At 40.5% G+C, this 27,903-nt stretch overlaps 1 protein-coding gene and 1 long non-coding RNA gene across 5 annotated transcripts in view; one reads left to right on the top strand and one right to left on the bottom strand.

Annotated features, from left to right (window-relative positions):
• The window catches only part of LOC131139360 (uncharacterized), a 30,597-nt gene extending 3,501 nt beyond the window's left edge, over positions 1-27,096 (bottom strand). Inside the window, exons 1-3 of one of the 4 annotated variants that reach the window (XR_009132239.1) lie at positions 26,748-27,096; positions 24,373-24,491; positions 5,787-6,913 (exon numbers count right to left, since the gene is read on the bottom strand). This is a non-coding gene — a long non-coding RNA (uncharacterized LOC131139360). Of the gene's footprint in view, positions 1-5,786; positions 6,914-17,117; positions 18,583-20,762; positions 20,992-24,372; positions 24,492-26,747 lie in introns of those variants that run through there. The other 3 variants (XR_009132237.1, XR_009132241.1, XR_009132238.1) reach the window with 3 other exon arrangements.
• Positions 21-27,429, top strand: pnocb (prepronociceptin b). Its single transcript, XM_058088897.1, has 3 exons — positions 21-93; positions 16,667-16,915; positions 24,761-27,429. Exons 2-3 carry the CDS (start codon positions 16,775-16,777, stop codon positions 25,328-25,330), a joined length of 711 nt encoding a protein of 236 aa, XP_057944880.1. The 5' UTR covers positions 21-93; positions 16,667-16,774; the 3' UTR covers positions 25,331-27,429.
• Positions 27,430-27,903: the final 474 nt, after the last annotated feature.

Here is a 27,903-nt window from a genome sequence, read left to right as displayed (position 1 = left end):
GTATGTGTTCAGTTGTTGGAACCTTTAGTCTAAGGATACGAGCTCAGATCACAGAAGAAGAACCCTGAGAGTATCTTTACATCACGGATACAGGTAGGGAAGTTTTTTTTGGATGTGTTTTTTTTTTTTTTTTTTCCGGTTGACTTTTCCAATGCATTCGGAGATAAGATCACAACTTTGAGGGCTTAATTGATCCCAAAAGGGGTACTATTGTCTAAGGATAAGCACCTTTAATGTCCTCTGTTGTTGTTGTTGCTTTCTATTCCGTTGGGTGATAGCACCGTGATTCCGGATGTAAATAACCATTCCCAACTGAATGCATATTATTTTTCCCATTACTCAATCTCATCACCTTATGATTAGTACTTACTTACTTCAACAGGAGTGTTATGAATGAAGTGTTCCCAATTTGGATTATTCCTTCTCCGGTACGGCGGTATCTAAAATGACTAAATCCACTGTATGCAATATGTAATAGTAATAATAACACTCACAGGAATTAATGAAGAATAACCAATTATGATAACATAAATCTACGTTTCTACATGTTATGCAGTAGCAAGCACTTTCTAAATGTGACTAAGAAATTCCAATTATTAATACATAACTACATTCCAGGAACTTTCATTGAGGAAGTCGTTTTAAAATAGAGAATGTGTAATTCGGATGCAGAACTTAATGAAGAAATTCCAATTATTGTAACATCAAAATTCCATTTTGAAGACATGTCCATGCGCAGTGGACAGTAATGCATGTCAGATTAAAAACAACAAAGAAAACCTTGAGAGAAGTCCATCGCTAACATATTCCAACATATAGGAAAAGAAGTGAATCAGTGAAGCGCTGTTATTATGCTAAGCACATGGCAATGATGATTTTAATGATAATGATAATGAATGTGCATAATCTTTGTCCATTATCAGTAAAGACGTTAGTCGCACAGACAAGGGAGAAAATGGGTGGTTAATGTGCCATTCATGAATAAATGACTGCAGGGTGGAAATGTTTCAGGGTGGTGGGGGGGAATCAAACACGTTTACTGTTGGCAAAGTATGAGAAATGGACCGGACAATGTGTGTCATTGTGTGCTTAGCCGCAGTTTTAACTTGTTTTGTGTGTCTTGGTTAGTGTATTGATAGTTGACAGCTGGATCAGTGGGTTAATGCTAATATGAATAAATGGATTATTTTCATAGTTTGGTACTTTCCGAAAACGAAAGTTTTTTTACATGCTTCCAAGCTAACTAGTTAGCCTCCATTCATTCATTTTGATGCTGGAGCCTATCCCAGTTGTCTTCGAGTGAGAGACGGAGTACACCGTCCACCGAGACTAGTGGCCAGCCAATCACAGGGCACATATAGACAAACAACCATTCACACTCACATTCATACCTATGGACAATTTGGAGTCGCTAATTAACCTAGCATGTTTTTGGAATGTGGGAGGAAACCGGAGTACCCGGAGAAAACCCACGCATGCACGGGGAGAACATGCAAACACCACACAGATATGGCTGAGAGTGGAATCGAACTTGGGTTTCATAGCTGTGAGGCCAGCCCGTTAACCACTCAACCGCCGTGCAACCCTGGAAAAATAATTAATTCATTTTCTACTGCTAATCCTCACGAGGGTGGAGGGTGATGCTGGAGCCTATCCCATCCGTCTTCGGGCAAGAGGCGGGGTACACCCTGGACTGGTGGCCAGCCAATCACAGGGCACATATAGACAAACAACCATTCACACTCACATTCATACCTATGGACAATTTGGAGTTGCTAATTAACCTAGCATGTTTTTGGATTGTGGAAGGAAACCGGAGTACCCGGAGAAAACCCACGCATGCACGGGTAGAACATGCAAACTCCACACAGAGATGGCTGATTGTGGAATCAAACTCGGGTCTCCTAGTTGTGAGTCCCTCGCGCTAATTTTCTTGTCCGCCATGCAGTGTAAAAACATCTTTTCTCTTATTATGTCTACTATATTGGGTAATATGAGTATAAAGTTAACTATAGGGGTGTTACTTCATGTCTGGAGGGCTCTAAAATTCATTCAGTCATTCATTTTCTACCGCTTATCCTCACGAGGGTGGAGGGGGTGCTGGAGCCTATCCCAGCTGTCTTCGGGCGAGAGGCGCGGTACACCCTGGACTGGTGGCCAGCCAATCACAGGGCACATATAGACAAACAACCATTCACACTCACATTCATACCTATGGACAATTTGGAGTCGCTAATTAACCATGTTTTTGGAATGTGGGAAAAAAAACGCAATACCCGGAGAAAACCCACGCATGCACAGGGAGAACAAGCAAACTCCATATAGACATGGCCGAGGGTGTGATTGAACCCGGGTCTCCTGGCTGTGAGGTCTGCGCGGTAACCACTCGACCACCATGCAGCCTTGTATGAATAGTTGTTTATCCATTTGTGACCAGTGATTGATTGTGACCGTTCCGGTGCCTTAATCCACCGTTTTCCCAAAGGCAGTTGGGATAGAATCCAGCTCACATCAACCCTGAACAGGGTGAGGATAGATTAGCTAGTATTGAATTGAGAAACACTCAGTGACAGCCAATAGGTGATCTATACTGGATGGATGATTCCCTATGTGATAAGAGTTTTATCCTGGTATTCCAGTATTCCATAAACACCCCCCTGCCAACCCTTCTGCTGGACCATTTGGCAGTTTCAGTGTCTCCTTCCTCCTCCATTGTAATACCCACAAGTGTTAGATTGCTTTCCCCGGGCTGCATGTCCAATGGATTTTGTGCAAGTGTCAACGCAGCTTAACAGCAACCGAATCGATGGTGGAACCATGTCAGGTACTGGCGGTTTTGCGGATTTTTTTTTTTTGTGACACAGTCTAGTGGAAAGCCATGCTGTGGATATTGTGGACATTGGACACATGTCTCACTTGGCGAAACCCGACAGGTGTTATTTTTACCATTTTGGGTCCGAAAAAATTATTAATATTCAACCGGATATCTTGGATTTTCCAGACTATAGTGTTAAGTTTTTTTTCTCTCCTCTGATTGGTTGATCAGAGCAAAACAAGTGATGAGGTTTGGAGTTGTCATGTTGTTATTTATAAGCAGCTTCCTCAAGTGATTGCAAATATAAGAAATTATATTATATTTTAATTATAATATATTATTGATGAAAATGAAAATTGGTGAAAATGAATGTTGCGTAATGTGAGTATAAAGGTGACTATAGGGTTGCTATTTCATCTGGAGAGGGCTCTAATAGTGTTAAAACCTGTATTTAGAAGGTCCTAAATAGGTTTTCTATGATGCAAAAATACAAAATTATTTAAACTGTTTCTATATTATTATATTTACATATAATTATGTACATTTAATTATATATACATATATATATGTATGCATACACACACACTATATACAATATATAATTGTATGTTTTATATGATTCATATAATATAACTTAAGTGATCGTGAATATACGAATTATATTATATTTTAATTATAATATATTATTGACTTGGATGTTGAAAATGGATGTTGTGTAATATGAGTATCAAGGTGGCTATAGGGGTGCTATTTCATCTGGAGAGGGCTCTAATAGTGTTAAAACCTGTATTTAGAAGGTCGTAAATAGGTTTTCTATGATGCAAAAATACAAAATTATTACAATTGTTTCTATATTATTATATTTACATATAATTATGTATATTTTATTATATAGACATATTTATATTGATAGCCTGTGCATACACACACACAATGTACAATATATAATTTTATGTTTTATATGATTCATATAACTTAAGTGATTGCCAATATACAAATGATATTATATTATAATTATAATATATTATTGACTTGGATGTTGAAAATGGATGTTGTGTAATATGACTATAAAGGTGACTATAGGGGTGCTATTTCATCTGGAGAGGGCTCTAATAGTGTTAAAACCTGTATTTAGAAGGTCGTAAATAGGCTTTCTATGATGCAAGAATACAAAATTATTACAATTGTTTCTATATTATTATATTTACATATATTATGTATATTTAATTACATAGACATATTTATATTGATAGTGTATGAATACACACACATATTAAAAGTATAAAATGTATAGTTAGTCACCACTCATGAACACACAACTATGGTGCATTCAGGGACTGCCAAACAAAATGCGAAATCCCAAGACAACAAAAAAAAACATTGTCAAAGACATAAACATGAGTGTATGAGTGTTTAGCGCGCAGGCCTCACAGCTAGGAGACCCGAGTTCAATTCCACCCTCGGCCATCTCTGTGTGGAGTTTGCGTGTTTTCCCCGTGCATGCGTGGGTTTTCTCCGGGTACTCCGGTTTCCTCCCACATTCCAAAAACATGCTAGGTTAATTAGCGACTCCAAATTGTCCATAGGTATGAATGTGAGTGTGAATGGTTGTTTGTCTATATGTGCCCTGTGATTGGCTGGCCACCAGTCCAGGGTGTACCCCTTGCCCCAAGACAGCTGGGATAGGCTCCAGCACCCTCGTGAGGAAAAGCGGTAGAAAATGAATGAATGAGTGAATGTCAACAATATGGGTGCACGCCGAATGAACGGTTAACCTTGCATGCCTCACAGCTAGGAGACCTGAGTTCAATCCCACTCTCGGCCATCTCTGTGTGGAATTTGTTTGTCTATATGTGCCCTGTGATTGGCTGGCCACCAGTCCAGGGTGTGTACCCCGCCTCTTGCCCGAAGACAGCTAGGGTAGGCTCCAGCACCCATTGCGACCCTCGTGAGGATAAGCGGTAGAAAATGAATAAATAAATGTCAACAATATTGGGTAATGCAAGTGTAAAAGTCACTATAGGGGTGTTATTTTATGTCTTGAGGGCTCTAATTGTGTCAAAATACATATTTAGAAGGTTTTTACTACAATTCAATTTACAAAAAAAATGAACCAATTAACCACAATAACCGACGGATGTCTGTACTGGAAAGCAATGCGCCCCCAAACACCCCCAACCGCCCCCATCCTGTATCCGAGCCTGCATCCCCTTCAACACCATGATGGTTTATCAAGCTAAATAAGATAGTCGGTGCTCATTGTTCTCTCCCGCAGAGAGCATATTCCGTAGCCATTAACGGCGGCGGCGTCCCGGGGACTAAATGAGATGAGTGTTATCGGTTATTAGCGTTTGATTTCCAGTGCGCCCCCCCCCCCCCCCCCCCAACTATGAAGGGCATATCTGCTGCTGGGGGATGAGATATCAACCTGTTAATCAGCAGGGTGAAAGTATTTAGCGGAATGGAGTGCAACTGAGGGAACAATACTAATGATATGCTCAGTTGATCTGATGACAGTGCCACATATGAAACAAAAAATATGATATCTCCCGCTTTAATTTAGTGCCGATGGGTATGAGGGAGTGTTTATATCTTCCAGGGATGGGAGAAGATGCGTATATTTACGCTCAATTTGTCTTCTCTGCTGTTAGCATAGGGGATAAGATAGATAAAGCGGCTATTCCAGAGAAGCCGTGCGTTATGGCGGATGCTGATATGGAGTTGCATAAATAGCAAGACAAAGAATTCACACAATAGTAAGGGGGTGTGTATTGGCAACAATCTGGCGATTCATTGATTCCAGAGCCGACAGTGATAAGTGAATTTCCACCAATTAGGATTCAATATTAATAAATGGAATATTTTGGTAGTTAGATCATAGGAAACCTGTTTATGACTTTCTAATTATGCTTTTTAACATTACTAGAGTCCTGTAAACATGAAATAACACCCCTATAGTCACCTTTAGACTTATATTACCTACATACCTATATTACAATATTAATAAATGGAATATTATGGTAGTTAGAGCATAGGAAACGTGTTTATGACTTTGTAATTATGCTTTTTAACATTACTAGAGTCCTGTAAACATGAAATAACACCCCTATAGTCACCTTTAGACTTATATTACCTATATACCTATATTACAATATTAATAAATGGAATATTTTGGTAGTTAAGATTAAGATTAAGAGGAAAACCTGTTTATGACTTTCTAGTTGTGCTTTTTAACATTACTAGAGTCCTGTAAACATGAAATAACACCCCTATAGTCACCTTTAGACTTATATTACCTATATACCTATATTACAATATTAATAAATGGAATATTTTGGTAGTTAAGATTAAGATTAAGAGGAAAACCTGTTTATGACTTTCTAGTTATGCTTTTTAACATTACTAGAGTCCTGTAAACATGAAATAACACCCCTATAGTCACCTTTAGACTTATATTACCTAGGGGTGTGTATTGGCAGTGATAAGTGAATTTCCACCAATTAGGATTCAATATTAATAAATGGAATATTTTGGTAGTTAGAGCATAGGAAACCTGTTTATGACTTTCTAATTATGCTTTTTAACATTACTAGAGTCCTGTAAACATCAAATAACAGTCTATGATAAATGCCTAAAAATATCCATATCATACTTTTTAATATCGATACAGTATCATGGAACGAAGTATCGCAATATATCGCCGAAACTATATTTTCTTACACCCCTACACAATAGCGTATCATTGTGCAATTAAATTTCTAATTATACTATTATATTTTGATCTTAATAATATGTTAGTTCTGCCTCTGAGTGACAATAACCGGACTTGAACGCCGCACCAGGCCAGGTAATAAGTACAAATCATCGTGTCGGGTGCCGCTCCGCCGAGGCATCGCCATTGGATTAAGAGCATTCTCTCCGATTAAGCATTTCAGCATCCTTCCTGCGAGGAAGGTCACTTTCAAGCACACTTTCTCCTCGTCCCGCATGCCGTTTATCTGTGGCTGCACAGGCTGGATTACACGTCCATGTGAGGTCATCCTGCGGTTCGAGGTGTGCTGTTATCTGTGTTTAGACAGGACAACTGTGCTCTGTGTACTGCATTGGAATAAACAAAGAAGTAGAGCAATGACAAAAATGACAATTTTTTGCAAGCTTATACCACATTTAGCAGTGTCTGGTGTTTTTGTTTTCAGGCTATGCTCAACGTTTGATTTCACAATGGCTTGTTTTTCGGACATAAACTTAACAGCTCTTTGGTTTTTATGTTGTTTTCACCTCTAAATATCTCATGCACAACGATGAGGCAATTGAATGATGAAACAATACAAGTAGTTGATGTTTGCTAAATACAAGGATGAAGAGTCTTGAACCAGTAAAATAAAATAAAATAAAATAAAGTTAAAAAAACAAACAAAAAAAACTTAAATTATATTAGGAAAGCAGGAAGTGAACAAATGTAACAGTTGATGTTTGCTAAATACAAGGATGAAGAGTCTTGAACCAGTAAAATAAAATAAAATAAAGTTAAAAAAACAAACGAAAAAAACTTGAAAAAGCAGGAAGTGAACAAATGTAGCAGTTGGATGAAGAGTCTTGAACCAGTCATGATGTGCTATATATATTACTATATTGACACTTACTATGGCACCCATTATGTCATGTGGGATAGGCTCCAGCACCCCCACGACCCTTGTGAAGCCAAGCGGTAGAAAATGAATGAATGAATTTTAGAGCCCACTAGACATGAAGTAACACCCCTATAGTGAACTTTATACTCATATTACCCAATATAGTAGACATAATAAGAGAAAATAAGATGTTTTTACGCTGCATGGCGGATGAGTGATTGGCGCGAGGACCTCACAGCTAGGAGACCCGAGTTCGATTCCACCCTCGGCCATCTCTGTGTGGAGTTTGCTTGTTCTCCCCGTGCATGCGTGGGTATTCTCCGGGTACTCTGGTTTCCTCCCACATTCCAAAAACATGCTAGGTTAATTAGCGACTCCAAATTGTCCATAGGTATGAATGTGAGTGTGAATGGTTGACCATAACAAGTTTCAATAAACACCCAAATCCTTCATTTCCAGTCTGTGACAGCCCAGTAGGGATGTTGACCTCATGACTGTGTGTGTCAAAGCTATCTCTGGATGCTTTGGAGACAATGTTAAATCTGCTCAAATAGAGGTGATGGGATCACATGACCTACTGATGGTGTTATTTTTTCCATGTTTTTCTACCCCACCGAGGTAATAGAGCCATTTGGCACAGTGTGACATCTTGCTCATGCACTTTGTATCTACTATTTGGAGAGATACTATTTGGGAGATGCTTTGTTTCTATTTGAGCAATAACATTGTTTCTCTTTACATTTGCTTTGTCATTTAAACCAAGTAGGGCTAAAGCTATAAGATATTTTGCTAATCGAGTATTAGACAGAAATTTTTGTTGATTAATCGATGCTCAGGAATGTCTGTGTGGAGTTTGCATGTTCTCCCCGTGCATGCGTGGGTTTTTTTCCGGGTACTCCGGTTTCCTCCCACATTCCAAAAACATGCTAGGTTAATTAGCGACTCCAAATTGTCCATAGGTATGAATGTGAGTGTGAATGGTTGTTTGTCTATATGTGCCCTGTGATTGGCTGGCCACCAGTCCAGGGTGTACCCCGCCCGTCTTTCGCCTGAAGACAGCTGGGATAGGCCCAGCACCCCCGCGACCCTCGTGAGGATAAGCGGTCCAGAAAATGAATGAATGAATGGATGGATGTTGTGTAATATGAATATAAAAGGTGACTATAGGGGTGCTATTCTATGTCGAGAGGGCTCTAATAATGTTAAAATCTTTATTTAGAAGGTCTTCAGTAGGTTTTCTATATTGCAACTCCAAAAATATTTAGTATAGAAAATGGGTACAAAATTATTACAATTGTTTCTATATTATTATATTTACATATAATTATGTATATTGAATTATATATATACATATATGTGCCCTGTGATTGGCTGGCGACCAGTCCAGGTTGTACCCTGCCTCTCGCTTGAAGACAGCTGGGATAGGCTCCAGCACCCCCCGCGACCCACGTGAGGATAAGCGGTACAGAAAATGGATGGATGGATGTTGTGTAAAATGAATGTAAAGGTGAATATAGGGGTGCTATTCTATGACGAGAGGGCTCTAATAATGTTAAAATCTTTATTTAGAAGGTCTTAAGTATAGAGAGCTAGCGACCTAAACGGTAGCCTTCAAGTTATTTCCTTTCAACTTAAATAGCCAAAAACTTACCACTTCCACACGGATAGGGAGGACAACTATTAACAGTTATTTAACCTTTAACATGAACATTAATCAAACGTAATAATTTTTTTCTGGGTACATGATACCATACAGCATCCATATCAAACTTGCGCGGGGCCGCACTAACATTAAACTTTCATATCAAGGCGGGGGCCTCAAACTCGTGTCCTGCGGGCCACGTGTTTGAGACCCCTGCTAATAACCTATAAATATCGTATCGTGAGCCTAGTATCGTAATACGTATCGTATCGCCAGATTCTTGCCAATACACACGCCGAGGTAATACATGTCTAAAGGTGACTATAGGGGTGTTATTTCATGTTTACAGGACTCTAGTAATGTTAAAAAGCATAACTAGAAAGTCAAACAGGTTTCCTATGCTCTAACTACCAAAATATTCCATTTATTAATATTGAATCCTAATTGGTGGAAATTCACTTATCACTTAAATAGCCAAAAACTTACCACTTCCACACGGATAGGGAGGATAACTATTAACAGTTATTTAACCTTTAACATGAACATTAATCAAACGTAATAATTTTTTCTGGGTACATGATACCATACAGTATCCATATCAAACTTGCGCGAGCCGCGCTAACATTAAACTTTCAAATCAAGGCGGGGGGCCTCAAACTAGTGTCCTGCGGGCCACTTTTGGCCCGCGGGCCGCGTGTTTGAGACACCTGCACTAGACAAAAGAGCCACTGAAAATAACATATAGATATGTCAGTATTGAATTATAATGAATCTGCCTAGAATAGGAGCACCTCAGGGCTCTTGCTTCCGACCTTTCCAATACTGTAACTATCTGAAACAACCATGAACTAAACCAAGACTTTATGACCCCACAGTCTTTGTCTTTCTCTATTCCCCATTCGCACATTAAACCACACTTTACGGGGGCACATTATCTCAGATCAACGCATTTTGATCAAGCGACCACAAAAATGTAAGACGATAAAAACACTCATGAATCTCCTCGGGTTATAAGGAATTAATCGAGTAACGTTTATGACCCGTGGGATGTAAAAAAGGCCGAACAGGAATTGAAAAGTGACCGCATGGCTTAGAAAATGGACGGAAATTTTTGCGATATGTCATTAAGGGGCGAGAGATACTGACCATTAATTCGTTTAAGAGCGGGAACGGAGACGGAGAAATGAGAAGAGTGTCAAAGTAGATGCAAACGAGAGCAAGAAAAGGTAGAAAGAGACCTCTGGGTTATCTATGCATTAGCAGACTCCTTTGTGCCTTTCAGTTTCATGCAGGCGACTAATGGACCAGACTGAGTGAGTCAGAGTTTTTTTGTTTTTTTTTCTTGTCCCCTTTCTTCCATTCATGTCACCTTGCCCCCCCACATCCTCTTCATCACAGCTGCTCGTACTAATTTCAATCACCGTTAGTTATATTAATAACTTTGCACACATGCTTCAAAAAAATACCACGTTCAAACAAATCGCATTAGGCTTTTTTTTTTTTACTCGTCTTTTCTTTTGTACTTTTCATCCGAGACATGATATTCGCTCAGTGAGAGGACAGTAAAAGCAGCACACGAGTGCTCCTTGTATGAATGCTCTGATTGAATCCTGTTTTTCAAAAAAGGTAAAACAACAATTTCAGGGTTTTCGTTAACTCTAATGGAAGTACAAAAAAAAAAAACAAGACCGGGTAAAAGCATTCAGGTGATGGGAGAGACTCTTTCGGAAAGAGCAGAAGGACATATGGCTCTTTTCATTTGACCGTCCATGTCTTCGTTCATTTAGAGAAGGCGAGGTTGTGTATATTAGCGACTGTTGATCTATTTTCAAATGTAGCTATTCCGCTAATGAGCACTTGGTCTTGGTCTTGATCTAGCTACCTGGATTCAAAAAAACAGATCTGTGATAAAACAGAAGTGCCCTCTACTCCACCGTGCTGCCTGTCACTCATTCAAAATCAATCAATAATCAATAACTCATAATTTCTGCTGCAAAACAGCATTGTGAGGAAATATATGCAGTCGCAGTAAATCAGCATTATTATGTTTTTTTAAAAGGTTGCATGAACTGTATTGTGTACTTATTTTGTATACTCTCAAAATGACGATCAGATAGCATTTTCCAGTGGCCTAGGCTGGCCACAATAAAAGGCCGCTCAAAAATGCACAGTTGTATGGTGCGTGGGGTGGTTTTCAGACCCTCCCCGGATCACTCTCTGTACAGTTAAGATGCAAATTTAGGAGTGGCCTTTTATTGTGGCCAACCTAATTAGGGACATTTCCACTTCCAATGCACTCAAAGAGCTTTGACACTGCTGATGATGCAGAGGTTCAGTATCTTGCCCGAAGATACTTCAACATGATCACGGGAGAATAGAGGCTCAAACCTGCAACCTTCAGGTTGGGACGGTTCATTCATTTTCTACCGCTAATCCCCCACGAGGGGACTGGTGGCCAGCCAATCACAGGGCACATATAGACAAACAACCATTCACACTCACATTCATACCTATGGACAATTTGGAGTCGTTAATTAACCTAGCTGGAGCCTATCCCAGCTGTCTTTTGGAATGTGGGAGGAAACCGGAGTACCCGGAGAAAACCCACGCATGCATGGGGAGAACATGCAAACCCCACACAGAGATGGCAGAGGGTGGGGAAAGACAAATAAGAAGCCAAAATGTTACCACTTCCACACATAATAGGAGGAGAACTCATTCATTCATTCATTAATTTTCTACCGCTTTTCCTCATGAGGGTCGCGGGGGTGCTGGAGCCTATCCCAGCTGTTTCCGGGCGAGAGGCGGGGTACACCCTGGACTGGTGGCCCCAGCCAATCACAGGGCACATATAGACAAACAACCATTCACACTCACATTCATACCTATGGACAATTTGGAGTCGCTAATTAACCTAGCATGTTTTTGGAATGTGGGAGGAAACCGGAGTACCCGGAGAAAATCCACGCATGCACGGGGAGAACATGCAAACTCCACACAGAGATGGCCGAGGGTGGAATTGAACTCGGGTCTCCTAGCTGTGAGCCCTGCGTGCTAAACACTTGTCCACCGTGCAGCCCTGGAAAAATAATGTTATAAGGAAAAATAATGTTAGTGCATACTTGCATCCTTTCATTTCAGTATGTGGCCCTTGGTGGAAAACAAAGTAAAAATGGCACCCAAAAAAATAATTTTGCAGCATATCACAGCGCAAGCCAATAATATTCATGGGCATCCATGTCTCATGGAAATTACATTCCCTATATAACTAACCAGCGTTCTCAATTACCTTCCCATAAAATGAACACAGCACCCCTAATTATGTAATCCACAATGCAGTTAAACAAAATATGGAGACATAAATAGGGAAAATGATTTGTGAAATGGAAACAGAAACACAAGCGCACAAATTAATTTCTGTCCCTCTAATAATCTATCTGTGTATAAATTCCTTGTCATGCAAACAAATAATAATAATTATTGCGTCAATACGACACAGTGCACGGCTTTGTTTATTGATAATGTTAATAAACCGTGTTGCCGAAAAAACACCAGCTTGTCTTTTGTTCATTAACTTCATCAGCGAGAGCCACTTAAGAACGACCGCAATAGTACGAAATGGACTTAGTCAGCAGGCAGGTGGTGCTCATTAAAAAACATTTCAGTGGAGGAAAACAAACATCTCTCTCTCGTTAATGATTTTCCCATGAAGCCATGCGTGTGTATTTCTAAATGGACCGTACGCCCCGGCCATCTTTCACATGCTATTGACTACAAGTGGTAATGCGTCCACATGGGAATGGTCACAGCGAGCGACTGGTTCTTATTTCTTTTTAAATATTCGCTCCAATGCGCCCGTCGATACTCAGCTCGCTATTGTCAAATATTTGTACTCTCAATACGGTGTACTGAGTATGATATTATTGAGCCATCACAAGCTATTTTCCTTAGGCAGAGTTGGTTTCAGCACCTTTTTTTTTCCATAGAACAACATCATGAACGGAGTGAGCCCTTTTTGGCATTCATACAGTATTGCAGTAATTGCAGTAATTCCACATTTGATTAAAGTTACTTAAGATTTGTCAGATCAAAATGTCTAATTCGGACGAATCAATTTAACTGAGGGGTAGGATTTAATAAGCTTTGCTTCTTCCTACTCCTTTTGGACATGTGGAACTGGGAACTGATTATGTGATGCATTCAATTGCAATCTGATGCATGTTCAAATGAAATAAAACCATTACCATTACCATTACACCAACCACTGTGTTAAATATCCAAGCAGAAGATGCAGTAATTCCACATTTGATTAAAGTTACTTAAGATTTGTCAGATCAAAATGTCTAATTCGGACCAATCAATCATAACTACATTTAACTAAAACTTACGGAATAAGAGGATTAGTTATGAACTGGGTCAAAAGCTACTTAGCTGACAGGAAGCAATACGTAAAACTAAGTGAATACACATCTGCAAGTTCATATATTACGTGCGGCGTTCCCCAGGGGTCAATACTGGAACCAAAATTGTTCAACTTGTACATTAATGATATCTCCAAAGTCATTAAAGACTTAAAGCTGGTATTATTTGTAACAGTTACTGTTTGTAAAAGTACCAGATGGAGGGGTAGGATTTAATAAGCTTTGCTTCTTCCTACTCCTTTCGGACATGTGGAACTGGGAACTGATTATGTGATGCATTCAATTGTAATCCGATGCATGTTTAAATGAAATAAAACCATTACACCAACCACTGTATTATAAATATCCAAGCAGAAGATGCAGTAATTCCACATTTGATCAAAGTTACTTAAGATTTGTCAGATCAAAATGTCTAATTCGGACCTACTACCTATTTCTGCACTCTAAGCATCATGGGAGCTGTAGTTCTTTTAGCATAAACGTCAAGGAAATCTACAGGAATCTGTTTTACACGTGTCTTTACATAACTACACATCAATATGAATGATTAGTACTCGCAACTACGACTGCCATCATTACCATAATATTATATACATAGTTTATATACAGTTTTGAAAAAAAAACCTTAAACTGTATTATAGAAAGCAGGAAGTGAACAAATGTAACAGTTACTGATTGTAAAAGTACCAGATGGAGGGGTAGGGTTTAATAAGCTTTGCTTCTTCCTACTCCTTTTGGACATGTGGAACTGGGAACTGATTATGTAATGCATTAAATTCCACATTTGATCAAAGTTACTTAAGATTTGTCAGATCAAAATGTCTAATTCGGACTTACTACCTACTTCTACACTCTAGGCATCATGGGAGCTGTAGTTCTTTTAGCATAAACGTCAAGGGAATCGACTGGAATCTGTGTCTTTACATAACTACACATCAATATGAATGATTAGTACTAGCAACTACGACTATTATTATTATTTTAATTATTATTTATTAATTATTATTACCGACAAAACCATCCCCAAAAGTCAGTATTATAGAGTACAGCATTTGTAGCATACAACAGGCCCATGTGGTTCATCGTATTTATCTTCCACCAAGCAGCATCCAGGCAGCTGCGTATGAGCGAGAAGCAATTTAGAATCATCTAAGTGGCTTCCCCCCCCCCCCCCCCCCGGAATCTGTTTTATTAGATGATATCGGAGTGAACAGCATGATATATGATGGGTGAAGCAGGGGAGGGTGTATAAATGTATGATCCAAAATGTATAATTATGTGGTATATATCTAGACACTGGACGGATCAACTCCAGTCAGTGACAAGGCAATTGTGGTCCGGGGGCCAGTTTTTGCTAGTATTCATGAACCACATTAGAGTATAGAGGGCGGCACGGCGGTCGAGTGGTTAGCGCGCAGACCTCACAGCTAGGAGACCAGGGTTCAATTCCACCCTCTGCCATCTCTGTGTGGAGTTTGCATGTTCTCCCCGTGCATGCGTGGGTTTTCTCCGGGTACTACGGTTTCCTCCCACATTCCAAAAAACATGCTAGGTTAATTAGCGACTCCAAATTGTCCATAGGTATGAATGTGAGTGTGAATGGTTGTTTGTCTATATGTGCCCCGTGATTGGCTGGCCACCAGTCCAGGGTGTACCCCGCCTCTCGCCCTGAAGACAGCTGGGATAGGCTCCAGCACCCCCCGCGGTAGAAAATGAATGAATGAATGGTAAAACTGGAGTGCTTAGAAGCCCATGCATACACTTACCAAAACGGGTACTCACCCAGCATACCTTGAGGGTTATGAATTTGTATAAAAAAGTATTATTCTGCATGTTTATTGGCGTCTAATTGTTTGTTATTATTCATTCATTCATTCATTCATTTTCTACCACTTTTCCTCACGAGGGTTGCTGGAGCCTATCCCAGCTGTCTTTTCGGAGTACCCGGAGAAAACCCACGCATGCACGGGGAGAACATGCAAACCCCCACACAGAGATGGGCCGAGGGTGGGGAAAGACATATAAGAAGCCAAAAAGTTACCACTTCCACACATAATAGGAGGAGAACTCATTCGTTCATTCATTTTCGACCGCTTTTCCTCACAAGGGTCGTGGGAGGTGCTGGAGCCTATCCCAGCTGTCTTCGGGCGAGACGCGCCGTGCACCCTGGACTGGTGGCCAGCCAATCACAGGGCACATATAGACAAACAACCATTCACACTCACATTCATACCTATGGACAATTTGGAGTCGTTAATTAACCTAGCATGTTTTTGGAATGTGGGAGGAAACCGGAGTACCCGGAGAAAACCCACGCATGCACGGGGGAGAACATGCAAACTCCATACAGAGATGGCCGAGGGTGGAATTGAACTCGGGTCACCTAGCTGTGAGGGCCTCACGCTAATCACTCGTCCGCCATGCAGCATTAAAACATCTTATTTTCTCTTATTATGTCTACTATATTGGGTAATATGAGTATAAAGTTCACTATAGGGGTGTTACTTCATGTCTAGAGGGCTCTAAAATTAATTAATTGATTCATTCATTCATTTTCTCCCGCTTATCCTCACAAGGGTCGCGGGGGTTGCTGGAGCCTATCCCAGCTGTCTTCGGGTGACAGATGGATGCAGGTCATGGTTTTGAGTTTTTAAGGCAATGGTAATGTCAAAATGTCATGGCGGTCGAGTGATTAGCGCGCAGACCTCACAGCAAGGAGACCCGAGTTCAATCCCAATTTCTCTGGGTAATATTATTTTTCCTTATAATATTATTTTTCCAGGGGCTGCACGGCGGAAAAAAGTGTTTAGCATGCAGGCCTTACAGCTAGGAGACCCGAGTTTGATTCCACCCTCGGCCATCTCCGTGTGGAGTTTGCATGTATTTTTTGCAAACATGGCGAATGATCCGTGTCATATAAACAAATTATAGAAATCCATCCAATCCCCTAGCAAGTACTGGATGCTTGCTGGCCAAAAATACCCAATTTCTCATTCATTGAATCTGGTGGCACTCTCCGTTTGAGCCCACCCACACTGTCCACTTCCCTATGTTGGCTGGACTCTCTCCCGCCACCAAAGCCAACCCAAAAATCCAAGCAAATGATCCCCACAAAGTCGAGTGATGCAATCCCGTGTAACTGCTTTCTCCCCCTTAGGCTGGACTTCCATCCCTGACATTATCCAGCTGTCGTCGGCCAAGTCTTCTCGACTCCTCTTGCCTGCTGGGCTCCTGTTTGCTCCTGCCTCGCTGGGTGTGCTGAGCGATGAAGATCCCACTGTGGTGCCTGTTGGTGCTGCTGCCATGTCTCTTCAACCCTGGACGCAGTGACTGCCAGAGAGAGTGTGTGGCCTGTGGTTTGCTGTTGCAGGAGCAGCAGCAACTGCATGAAGCCTTCAACACCATGGTGAGTCAATGCTGCTGCGTATATGTGTGGTACTTTTTTACGCAGTGTGCTTGAACACCTCATGAACACAGAAAGGAGGCGACAGACGCAGAGTTGTTCATCATTCTGTGTGCATTCGATAAACGAATAAACCGTACACACACATAATAAGGCTGTAATCTGTCTATTGTGTCCAATTCTTCATATTCCTAAATGAAACGAGCACACCAGGAAAGGAGACAGATACAGAGTTGTTCATCATTCTGTGTGCGTTTGATAAACGAATAAACTATACACACACATAATAAGAATGTAATCTGTCTATAGTGTCCACTTCTTCATAGAAACTGAATTGTTAGGACACTTGACCATACGATAACCGAGACAAAATCGTGGCCATAATTATCCGTCCTAAATGAAACGAGCACACCAGGGAAGGAGACAGATACAGAGTTGTTCATCATTCCGTGTGCGTTCGATAAACAAATAAACCGTACATACACATAATAAGGCTCTAATCTGTCTATAGTGTCCAATTCTTCATAGAGACTGAATTGTTAGGGCACTTGACTAGTTTGTTTGGTGCACTTTTTGGCCCTACGATAACCGAGACAAAACCGTGGCCATAATTATCCGTCCTAAACGAATAAACCATGCATACACATAATAAGGCTGTAATCTGTCTATAGTGTCCAATTCTTCATAGAGACTGAACTGTTAGGGCACTTGACTAGTTTGTTTGGCGCACTTTTTGGCCATACGATAACCGAGACAAAACCGTGGCCATAATTTTAATTGGAAATTTTGGATCCTACAACCGTGACAAAATCGTGGCCATAATTAACCGTCCTAAATGAAACGAGCACACCAGGGAAGGAGACAGATACAGAGTTGTTCATCATTCCGTGTGCGTTTGATAAACGAATAAACCATACACACACATAATAAGGCTGCAATCTGTCTATAGTGTCCAATTCTTCATAGAGACTGAATTGTTAGGGCACTTGACAAGTTTGTTTGGCCATACGATAACCGAGACAAAACCGTGGCCATAATTTTAATTGGAAACCAAATCCTACAAAATCCAGTTTGTACAAAAACGGAGGTTTTAAACTGAAGAGTCCTGAAAATTTGATTTGATATCGGTACTGCTATTGGTATGGATATTTACAAAGCATAATCCAAACTCACCACAAATTTATACCTACAGTATATATTCAAGATGTCGCCGCAAGTGGTTAGCATGTTGGTATATAGCATAGCTATTCAGTGAGTGGAAGATACTCCAAATTTGCATTATGGATGTATACGTGGTGACCCCCCGCCCCCGATAACTCTGTGCATGCTGATATCGTAAGACGGTACCGGAGTGGAAGACAATAGAATTGCTCAGCGGATCCCATCTTTGGCTCAGTGGGAAGAACGCCAACACAATGGGAAGCTGATAAAACATGTCAGTCAGCGGCGTAAGCCCGGCTTGATGATACAGAGCACCAGTCAATTACGTAGTTCTATTACGGCTTCCATAAAAGGTCTCAGCTGTCTTCCTCTGCATCGTTATTGGCTAAATTAGCCATCTAACTACAATTCAAGGTTGTTTTTTTCTTTTACCCAGTGGTGTTTTTTGCAAAATGAGATTGGGCACTGGGCTGGTTTTGGGTGAGTTCAAGGTGGGAATTGTGTTCAATCTGTGGGGAGAAGCAGCAGAAACACAGCGGTGTTAAAATGTACTACCGGCATGACTGTGGTTCTTCATAGGGTTTGGGATAATGCAACACAGTGACTTCCTGTTCAGTAAGCTTCAAAAATAAAAACATGGCGGTATTATAAAGCGGATCTATAATGCTTTTTTTTCATTTTTCTGACCTATAAATCTGGTTTGAATGTTCAATTCTCGCATTAAACGATGCCGAAGTTTCCGAAAATGACGTTGATGCATTTGGAAGTGAGGCCTGAACGCTCAGTTTCACAGAGGAGGAAGCCTGGCTATCTGTGAGATAAGGCTTCCTTATATCGGCGTGCCCAGGTACTACAGGCACAAGCTATGAGTAACACTTTAGAAGTTTACTAACTGTGTTTATTTAGTGTACGTATGTAAGCTACCAGCTTCTAACCACTTTTCAAGTAGTTTATCCACTCCGATACTGACACAATTTGTGGGTTTCGGCAGTAGTCTGCAAGTCCTCGGGAGCCACACACGATAAATCCGCTCAGAAAACTTTCCAATCAGAACCTATTCCAGCTGTATTTTCCAAAAGGTTCATTTTTTATTTATTCCACTCGCCTAAAAGCTCTGATACTTGGGTGTAAAAGTCTGATCACCTCCTGGTTAGCTTGGATGTATAATCCTCCATTCATTCATTATGTTATTATTATCATTATGATTATAATCATCTAAAAATGATAATCAATCTTAGAGTGTTCCTTATAAGTTTTATGTTTCTACATACCAAGTGACTAAAAAGTGACTTGGTCTAGAAGTGCAAAGTGTTCTGTTCAAATCCCAAAACTTTACGCCCTCACAGTCAAGGACGTCCTTTTTTAATCCCCCCTTAGTCCTCACAAGTATATAAAATATGACCCATGCACACAGTTTGCCTCTCAGTCATAAACTCCCTTAGATTGTTTCATTGATCTGACGTGGAAAATCCCCTGGTGTGCTTGTTTCATTTAGGACGGATAATTAATTTCCGCTGATAGATTCACACTGGAACTCCCTTCTCCGTTCATTCCTTTGATGTCTGCAGGTTTCCGATAACAATGCAATTTATCTCGTTTGCGCAAAATTTGATGAGTTAAATGGGATTTGCTTCTCACGTCAAAGTGAAATTTAACTCACGGGGGATGTAGAGTTTAAGAAAGGGGAGACTATATTCCATAGTACTAGTCAAAGGTTCCCCAATAGGGGTACACAAATTATCATGGGGGTACGTGAATAAAAATTAAAAACAGCATGACCATTCTTTGCACATGGACATAAGTACAGATACCGTTTTGGAAAATTATGGATGAATAGGAAGAAATTCCAGTGTATAAACACAAAATTCATCACACAGCAACTGAACACTCAGAAGGTATACATGGGAAATATATAAACATGTACCAATACAAGTTTACATGTATTGTGTCTGGGTTCCTGGTATATACGTACACCAGAATTTACAGTACCCAGTAAATCAGGTTCAAACCTGCAACCTTCAGTTTGGGACAGTTCATTCATTTTCTACCGCTAATCCTCACAAGGGTGACGGGGGTGCTGGAGCCTATCCCAGCCGTCTTCGGGCGAGAGGCGGGGTACACCCTGGACTGGTTGCCAGCCAATCACAGGGCACATATAGACAAACAACCATTCACACTCACATTTATACCTATGGATAATATGGAGTCGCTAATTAACCTAGCATGTTTTTGGAATGTGGGAGGAAACCGGAGTACCCGGAGAAAACCCACGCATGCACGGGGAGAACATGCAAAACTCCACACAAAGATTGCTGAGGGTGGAATCGAACTCAGGTGTCCTATCTGTGTGGCCTGCGTGCTAACCACTCGTCCAAATTCCAGTATATAAACACAAAATTCATCACACGGCAACTGAACACTCAGAAGGTATACATGGGAAAAATATAAACATCCCGTGTAGCCCGTGTCGTCTCATAAAAAAACACTGAACTCACCACACAGCAACTTAACAGTCAAAGGGCAGCTAAGAAATATACAATACAAAGTTCCAATACGAATTCTATTGACCAAATCAATATGAAGCAAAGACTGACATGCTGAAATTTTAAATAAGATTAATCAAAAAAATTAGATACTGAGTTAATCATCAATTATTGTTGCAGCTGTGGAGGAATTTTCCTTATTTTATTACTTTTCAGAAATAAGAACATAGTAAACGAGGACTTGATGAGTTCGTTGACTAAGACGGGTTATGGACTTCATCCAATCATGCCAAAGTAGGACCGTGTACTACACGTGTACTGCAGCGTGAGTATGCCCTCAGACGACCATCCAATGCCGAGCCGCTACATACGAGTTGATGGCATCCGTGAAAGCGAGTGATGATTTAAAGAAGCGGGTCCCTCCAGGCCAGCATGCTGGTCATGAGTAACAGATGGCAACACAGCACATTCAAAATGAGAGCTTTTTATTAGCTTTGGTAACAACGTTAGGCTTTCATTGCTATTATTTCTTTGTTGTTTTTATAGCTTTATGGTAGATTTATCACAAACTCTTGACGTTTGTTTACTTTCTTCTATATTGTTCATTCATTCATTCATTTTCTACCGCTTTTTCCTCACAAGGGTCGTGGGGGGGTGCTGGAGCCTATCCCAGCTGTCAATCACAGGGCACATATAGACAAACAACCATTCACACTCACATTCATACCTACGGACAATTTGGAGTGGCTAATTAACCTAGCATGTTTTTGGAATATGGGAGGAAACCGGAGTACCCGGAGAAAACCCACGCATGCACGGGGAGAACATGCAAACTCCACACAGAGATGGCCAGGGGTGGAATCGAACTTGGGTCTCCTAACTGTGAGGCTCTCGTGCTAATCACTCGTACACCATGCAGCGTAAAAACATCTTATTTTCTCTTATTATGTCTACGATATTGGGTAATATGAGTATAAAGTTCACTATAGGGGTGTTACTTCATGTCTAGAGGGCTCTAAAATTCATTCATTCATTCATTTTCTACCTTTTTTTCCTCACAAGGGTCGTGGGGGTGCTGGAGCCTATCCCAGCTGTCTTCGGGCGAGAGGCGGGGTACACCCTGGACTGGTGGCCAGCCAGTCACAGGGCACATATAGACAAACAACCATTCACACTCACATTCATACCTATGGACAAATTGGAGTCGCCAATTAACCTAGGGTGGAATCAAACTCGTCTACTAGCTGTGAGGCCTGCGCGCTAACCATCTGACCACCGTGCAGCCCTCAGGATGGCTTATTTTTCTGTTATTAGATCAACTATGTTGGGGACTACGAATATAAAAGGTGACTGTAGGGGTGTTATTTCATGACTAGAGGACTCTAATGACATTAAAACGGGTTTTCTATGGTTTAAACATTCATTCATTCATTCATTTCTTTTCGACCGCTTATCCTCACGAGGGTCGTGGGGGGTGCTGGAGCCTATCCCAGCTGTCTTCGGGTGAGAGAAGGGTACACCCTGGACTGGTGGCCAGCCAATCACAGGGCACATATAGACAAACAACCATTCACACTCACCCACGCCCAGAAGACAGCTGGGATAGGCTCCAGCACCCCGGCCACCCTCGTGAGGATTAGCGGTGCTAGCAGTGTCAAAGCTCTTTGAATGCATTGGAGGTGGAAAGGTCACTAATTAGGTTGGCCACAATAAAAGGCCACTCTTAAATTTGCATCTTAACTGTACAGAGAGTGATTGGGGGGGGGGGGGGCGAAAACCACCCCATGCACCGTACAACTGTGCATTTTGGAGTGGCCTTTTATTGTAGCCACTTGAAAATGCTGTCTGATAGTTCATGTGGTGTAGTTACGTGTTAATTTTGGTTGCACTGTGAGTGAGGAAAGTGTTTGGTTTCATGGTGTTTTGTTGGTTTTGAGTAAGCGAGACAGTATGGATGCATTAAAGCTGGCCATATAAGGCTGGAACTGTAAGGCTGGCCCTTTAAGGGAGGTGGAAAGGTCACTAATTAGGCTGGCCACAATAAAAGGCCACTCTTAAATGTACAGAGAGTGATCCGGGGGGGTCCGAAAACCACCCCGTGCACCGTACAACTGTTCATTTTGGAGTTGGCCTTTTATTGTGGCCACTTGAAAATGCTGTCTGATAGTCCATGTGGTGTAGTAACGTGTTAATTTTGGATGCACCGTGAGTGAGGAAAGTGTTTTTTGTTGGTTTTGTGTAAGCGAGACAGTATGGATGCAAACGGGAAAGTTGTGGTCCCAGAGACCCTAAAAACCTGCTTTAGTGGTCTATAGTTCCACATATAGACAACAATACATACTTATGTATACGTCTACATCAACTACATCAACTACATCACCAGTGCTGTTAATATATAAAGCAAATAGGCACCGCAGGCTTCAAGCCAACAGCAGGCTGGGGGAGACTTGACATTGGTGTCAAGAAGTTAATGGGCCTCCTTCCTGCAGCAATCGAAGCATACGAAAACTTGGGAACTAATAGAAGATGTCCATCATTTGATGAATGCGACGTCTACTTCAGTGCAGTGATTGGCAGCACCAAATTGGCAGAAAATACAAATCAATTTGAAGGCCAAGACAGGTCAATTATGGTATGTCCTTTGCGATGACATCTTTTGATGATTTCAACTTCAGGAAATTTATATACGGGGGAGTTTTTTTTTTTTTTTTTTGCACTTTGTCAGCACTGAATCTCAAACTCAACTCGGTTTTCTGACCTTCACGTCTTAATATGAACACTTAGCAGTTTGGCTGCATGCCTAAACTCTCACATGGCTTGTTAGACAATAATGAACATTTTATGGGTCTTTTTACAGAATGACAGAATCCAGCTGTACGTTTATTTGTCCTCGTTAGGGTCACGGGGGAAGCTGGAGCCTATCCCAGCTTACTTTGGGATAATTTAGAGTCACTGGAGTACACTGGAATTTGGACAAGTGGTTAGCACGCAGGCCTCACAGCTAGGAGACCCGAGTTCAATTCCACCCTCGGTCATCTCTGTGTGGAGTTTGCATGTTTTACCCAAATTCCAAAAACATGCTAGGTTAATTAGCGACTCCAAATTGTCCATAGGTATGAATGTGAGTGTGAATGGTTGTTTGTCTATATGTGCCCTGTGATTGGCTGGCCACCAGTCCAGGGTGTACCCCGCCTCTCACCCGATGACATCTGGGATAGGCTCCAGCACCCCCCGCGACCCTCGTGAGGATAAGTGGTAGAAAATGAATGAATAAATTTTAGAGCCCTCTAGACATGAAGTAACACCCCTATAGTGAACTTTATACTCATATTACCCAATATAGTAGACATAATAAGAGAAAATAAGACTTTTTTACGCTGCATGGCAGATGAGTGATTAGCGCGAGGGCCTCACAACTAGGAGACCCGAGTTTGATTCCACAATCGGCCATCTCTGTGTGGAGTTTGCATGTTCTACCCGTGCATGCGCGGGTTTTCTACGGGTACTCCGGTTTCCTCCCACATTCCAAAAACATGCTAGGTTAATTAGCCACTCCAAATTGTCCATAGGTATGAACGTGAGTGTGAATGGTTGTTTGTCTATATGTGCCCTGTGATTGGCTGGCCACCAGTCCAGGGTGTAACTGACAGCTGGGATAGGCTCCAGCATAGGGGATAGTTTGTCGATATGTACTCTGATGTAACCCGCCTCTTGCCCAATGGATTGATTATTAGAGCCCTCCAGACATAAAATAACACCCCTATAGTGACCTCTACATTGGTATTACCCAATATAATAGACATAATATAGACTCACATGTTATTATTGGGAGAGTTTGTTGGTTGTTTGTCCTGCGATTGGCTGGCAACCAGTCCAGGGTGTACTCTGCATCTTTCCCGAAGTCAGCTGGGATAGGCTCCAGCATACCCACGACCCTAGTGAGGATAAGCGACATAGAAAATTGATAAATGGACATTGGGAAAAAACGGGTTTCTCATAGAAAATAGCAAAAATTGAGACATTGACATGAGTCAGGTGGTCTGAGAATCGAAATAATGCAGTACGAGCACACACTGACACGTTCAAATACACTGGGAAAAACGGAAACCAAAGGTTTTTTGGTTCATTGGTGACGTTAAGTGACGATTCCAATGCACGGATGTTTGAACGACGCTTAACATGTTCCGCTTCCTTCTCCCTGCAGGTTTGTTTACTGGGATGCGAGGGTCACGTCTCCCCTTCGCTCACTTGGGAATTGTGTCAAAGCGCCCTTAAAATTTCCATGTATCCTCCCTTTGCCGAGGAAGGCACAGCGGGCGAGCTGGACGTGACGTCTCTCGATGTGAACTCTGACAGCGAACTGCAATCCGCAGTCGCTCAGCCTTTCCATGAGGGGGATCAGGATGAGCGGAATCTTGTCCGTTATGACTCATCGCTGCTGGAATCCTCGGAGGAAGAAGAAGAGGAGGCGGAGGGCCCGGTCGGGAAGCAAACGGAGGACGTGGATGAAAGCTCAGAGGCCGTTAGCTTATCCAAACGCTTCGGTGGCTTTCAGAGAGGCCGCCACGGTTACAGGAAGCTGATTGGCTCCCCGGCCAGGCACCTACAAAAGCGCTACGGCGGCTTCATAGGTGTCCGGAAATCCGCCCGGAAATGGAACAGTCAGAAACGGGTCAATCAGCTGCTCAGGCAGTATCTCGGAATGAGGAGCAGCCGCAGCGGCCGCTTTAACCTCGCTCCGGTGACGCGGGTCTGGAGGCAAAATAAACTGTAAGGTCGCCGAAATTCCGAAATCCCGCTCCACATACCTCAACCAATCATGTCTGAACTGTGACTTCCTCCATTGCCATCAGCACTTTGGTGTCCAACACGTAAACAAAGGAATGTTTTATCCGTATTTAACGTTACTTTCTGTGAAATAAAAAGAGTTAGAGAAGTGCAATGGAATATATTTTTGTGTGTCGGAATCCCGGGAAAAGCCGAATGAGATTGGAAAACCAAAACCAGGTGTGACTTTGGACTGCACTTTCAGGAATGTTTGTTTGCACTAGACTGTGGAAAACGTGGAAGTCACTCCCGCTTATGTCGATAAATAGACCAAATTCCGTGTTCTGCTTAGTACTAAAAAAAAAAAAAAAAAAAAGCCCGGATTAAGCCCGCTTAAGCTGTTTTTTTTTTTTTCGGACTCAATCGGCCTGCTTATGTAAACTTCTCAGCAACATAACTATCTAGTTCCATACACAGTGACTTCCTGTTCAGTGCAAAGTAAGCAAGAGTATGAAATAGGGTATCAAAGTCCAAATTAGCGGCCCACAGCTGTTTTTTTTATTCTAAAAATTTGAAAAAAGTTTAGTAATTTAATTCTATTTAATTTAGTATAAAGTCAAAATATTATGGGGGGAGAAAAATCCCAATTTGAACTATTAAAAATTTGATTCAAGATTTAATATGATAAGAAACAAACAAAACAAATTAATTTTAAGGGAAATAAATGTTAAAATGGAAAATGTTGTCATTTTACAAGAAAGATTGGGGGAAATAACTTTTTTTATTTTGTTGAGTTTTAAAAAATAATATCGAGTCATCATTTGAACTATTAAAGATTTGATTCAAACTTTAATATTATGAGAAACAAACAAAAATAATTAATTTTAAGGTAAATAAATGTTAAAATGAAAAATGTTGTCTTTTTACAAGAAAGATTGGGGAAATAAAATTATTTGAGTTTTTATTATAGTTTTTATTTTATTGAGTTTTTATTTTTATTTGAGTCATTTGAATTATTAAATATTTGATTCAAGCTTTAATATTATGAGAAACAAACAAAACAAATTAATTTTAAGGGAAATAAATGTTAAAATGAAAATGTTGTCATTTTACAAAACAGATTGGGGGAAATAACATTATTTGAGTTTAAATATTCAAGAAAGAAGACGTTATTTTATTAAAATATATGATAAGAAACCCATGACATTTGAGGGAAATTACTTAAACAGAAGAAAAGAAAAATAATACGGTTTTTTTTTTTCACTTATATGACAAAGCTGAGATGTCGTTTTTTATTGAACTACACACAACCCCTTAGCATATCTACCAAAGTTGGCGAAGTTGCAGCCATTTTCTCACAATGTGGCCAACCCTGGCCTAAAATAATCATACAAAAACATCAGAATCGAAATAAAAATACTCACAAATGAAGAATAATCCTCCGCGTGTCTGCGTACAAAGTTTCAAGTCGACGTAAAACAGTCACTTCCGGGTCGTGGACATAAACCGGTTCCTTTCTAGCCCCCCTCGTGACTTGTCTCGAACATTCAAATATTCCTCTTGAATTGGATCTCAGACCCAGATGCGTCTGGAATCGGACGAACACGGATTGTTAATTGACGGTGTCCGATTAATTTTGGTTAATTAATTAGACTTGCCGGGTGCAAATTGATTTTCTATACTTGCTAGCAGCAAACCGCATTTCTTTTCAACAAATAGGACTGACGAACTGATGTATGGTGGATGACGGGACCTTTTTTAAGTGGCACAATACTGCCCTCTGGTGGCTGAGAGCTGACACTGACGGCAGGGGTGGGTAATTTTGCCACTATGATAATTCGTAAAGCAACACATGATAAGAAGTTATTTTAGCATTTTAGCTTTGTCATACATCTGAAAAAGCATATTAGTATGATTTTGTTTTTTGATATTCTACCTCTATGCTTCTAAAATTACATTATTTTCCCTCCTAATATTATGAGTTTATTGTCGAATTTATTCCCATTATATTATTGTTTTGTTAAAAAAATATTATTATATTATTAAATTATGATTATATATTATTAAATATATATCATATTGTGTAAAAAAGACACGATTTTTTCTTATAATATTACAAGTTCATTCTCGTAAAATTTAATTTGCAACTTTTTTTCTGAATATTGTGACTTAAAAGTACTGCAGTTTTTTTTTCAATTTTTGCTGTTTTTTATTTTTATTCTTCAACAATTTTTTAAAAAGTTTTTCTTGAAAAATGTCTTCTCGTAATGTTATGACTTCATTCTTATAATATTAGAATTTTTCCTCTGCCTAAATGTCCAAAAGTGACCACTTGTTTTGTTTGTTTCTCATATTTTGATGATAAAATTATTTAAAAAATGATAAATAACCTAGTGAAGCCATTTTAAAAAAGCTTTTTTTCTATAATATTTAAACTTCACTGTAGTAAAATGATATTTCTTGTGAGGTTCCTCATTTTTGTATTATTACTGCTGATTTTTCAATTATTTCTGTTTTGTGTATGTGTTGTCTATCAAATCATATTTTTAAAAAAAAACAGCAGTGGGCTGCAAATGGCCC

Source organism: Doryrhamphus excisus, chromosome 1 (assembly GCF_030265055.1).
Source record: "Doryrhamphus excisus isolate RoL2022-K1 chromosome 1, RoL_Dexc_1.0, whole genome shotgun sequence".
NCBI lineage: Eukaryota > Metazoa > Chordata > Actinopteri > Syngnathiformes > Syngnathidae > Doryrhamphus > Doryrhamphus excisus.
Note: the sequence above shows the minus strand (reverse complement) of the source record. Positions and strands in the feature narration are given on the sequence as shown.

Bases quoted from the DNA above. Each gene is read 5' to 3' on its own strand.
- pnocb (XM_058088897.1), top strand. From the start codon at position 16,775: ATGAAGATCCCACTGTGGTGCCTGTTGGTGCTGCTGCCATGTCTCTTC. The intron at 16,916-24,760 runs GTGAGTCAATGC...TTCTCCCTGCAG, and splicing joins ATGAAGCCTTCAACACCATG to GTTTGTTTACTGGGATGCGA.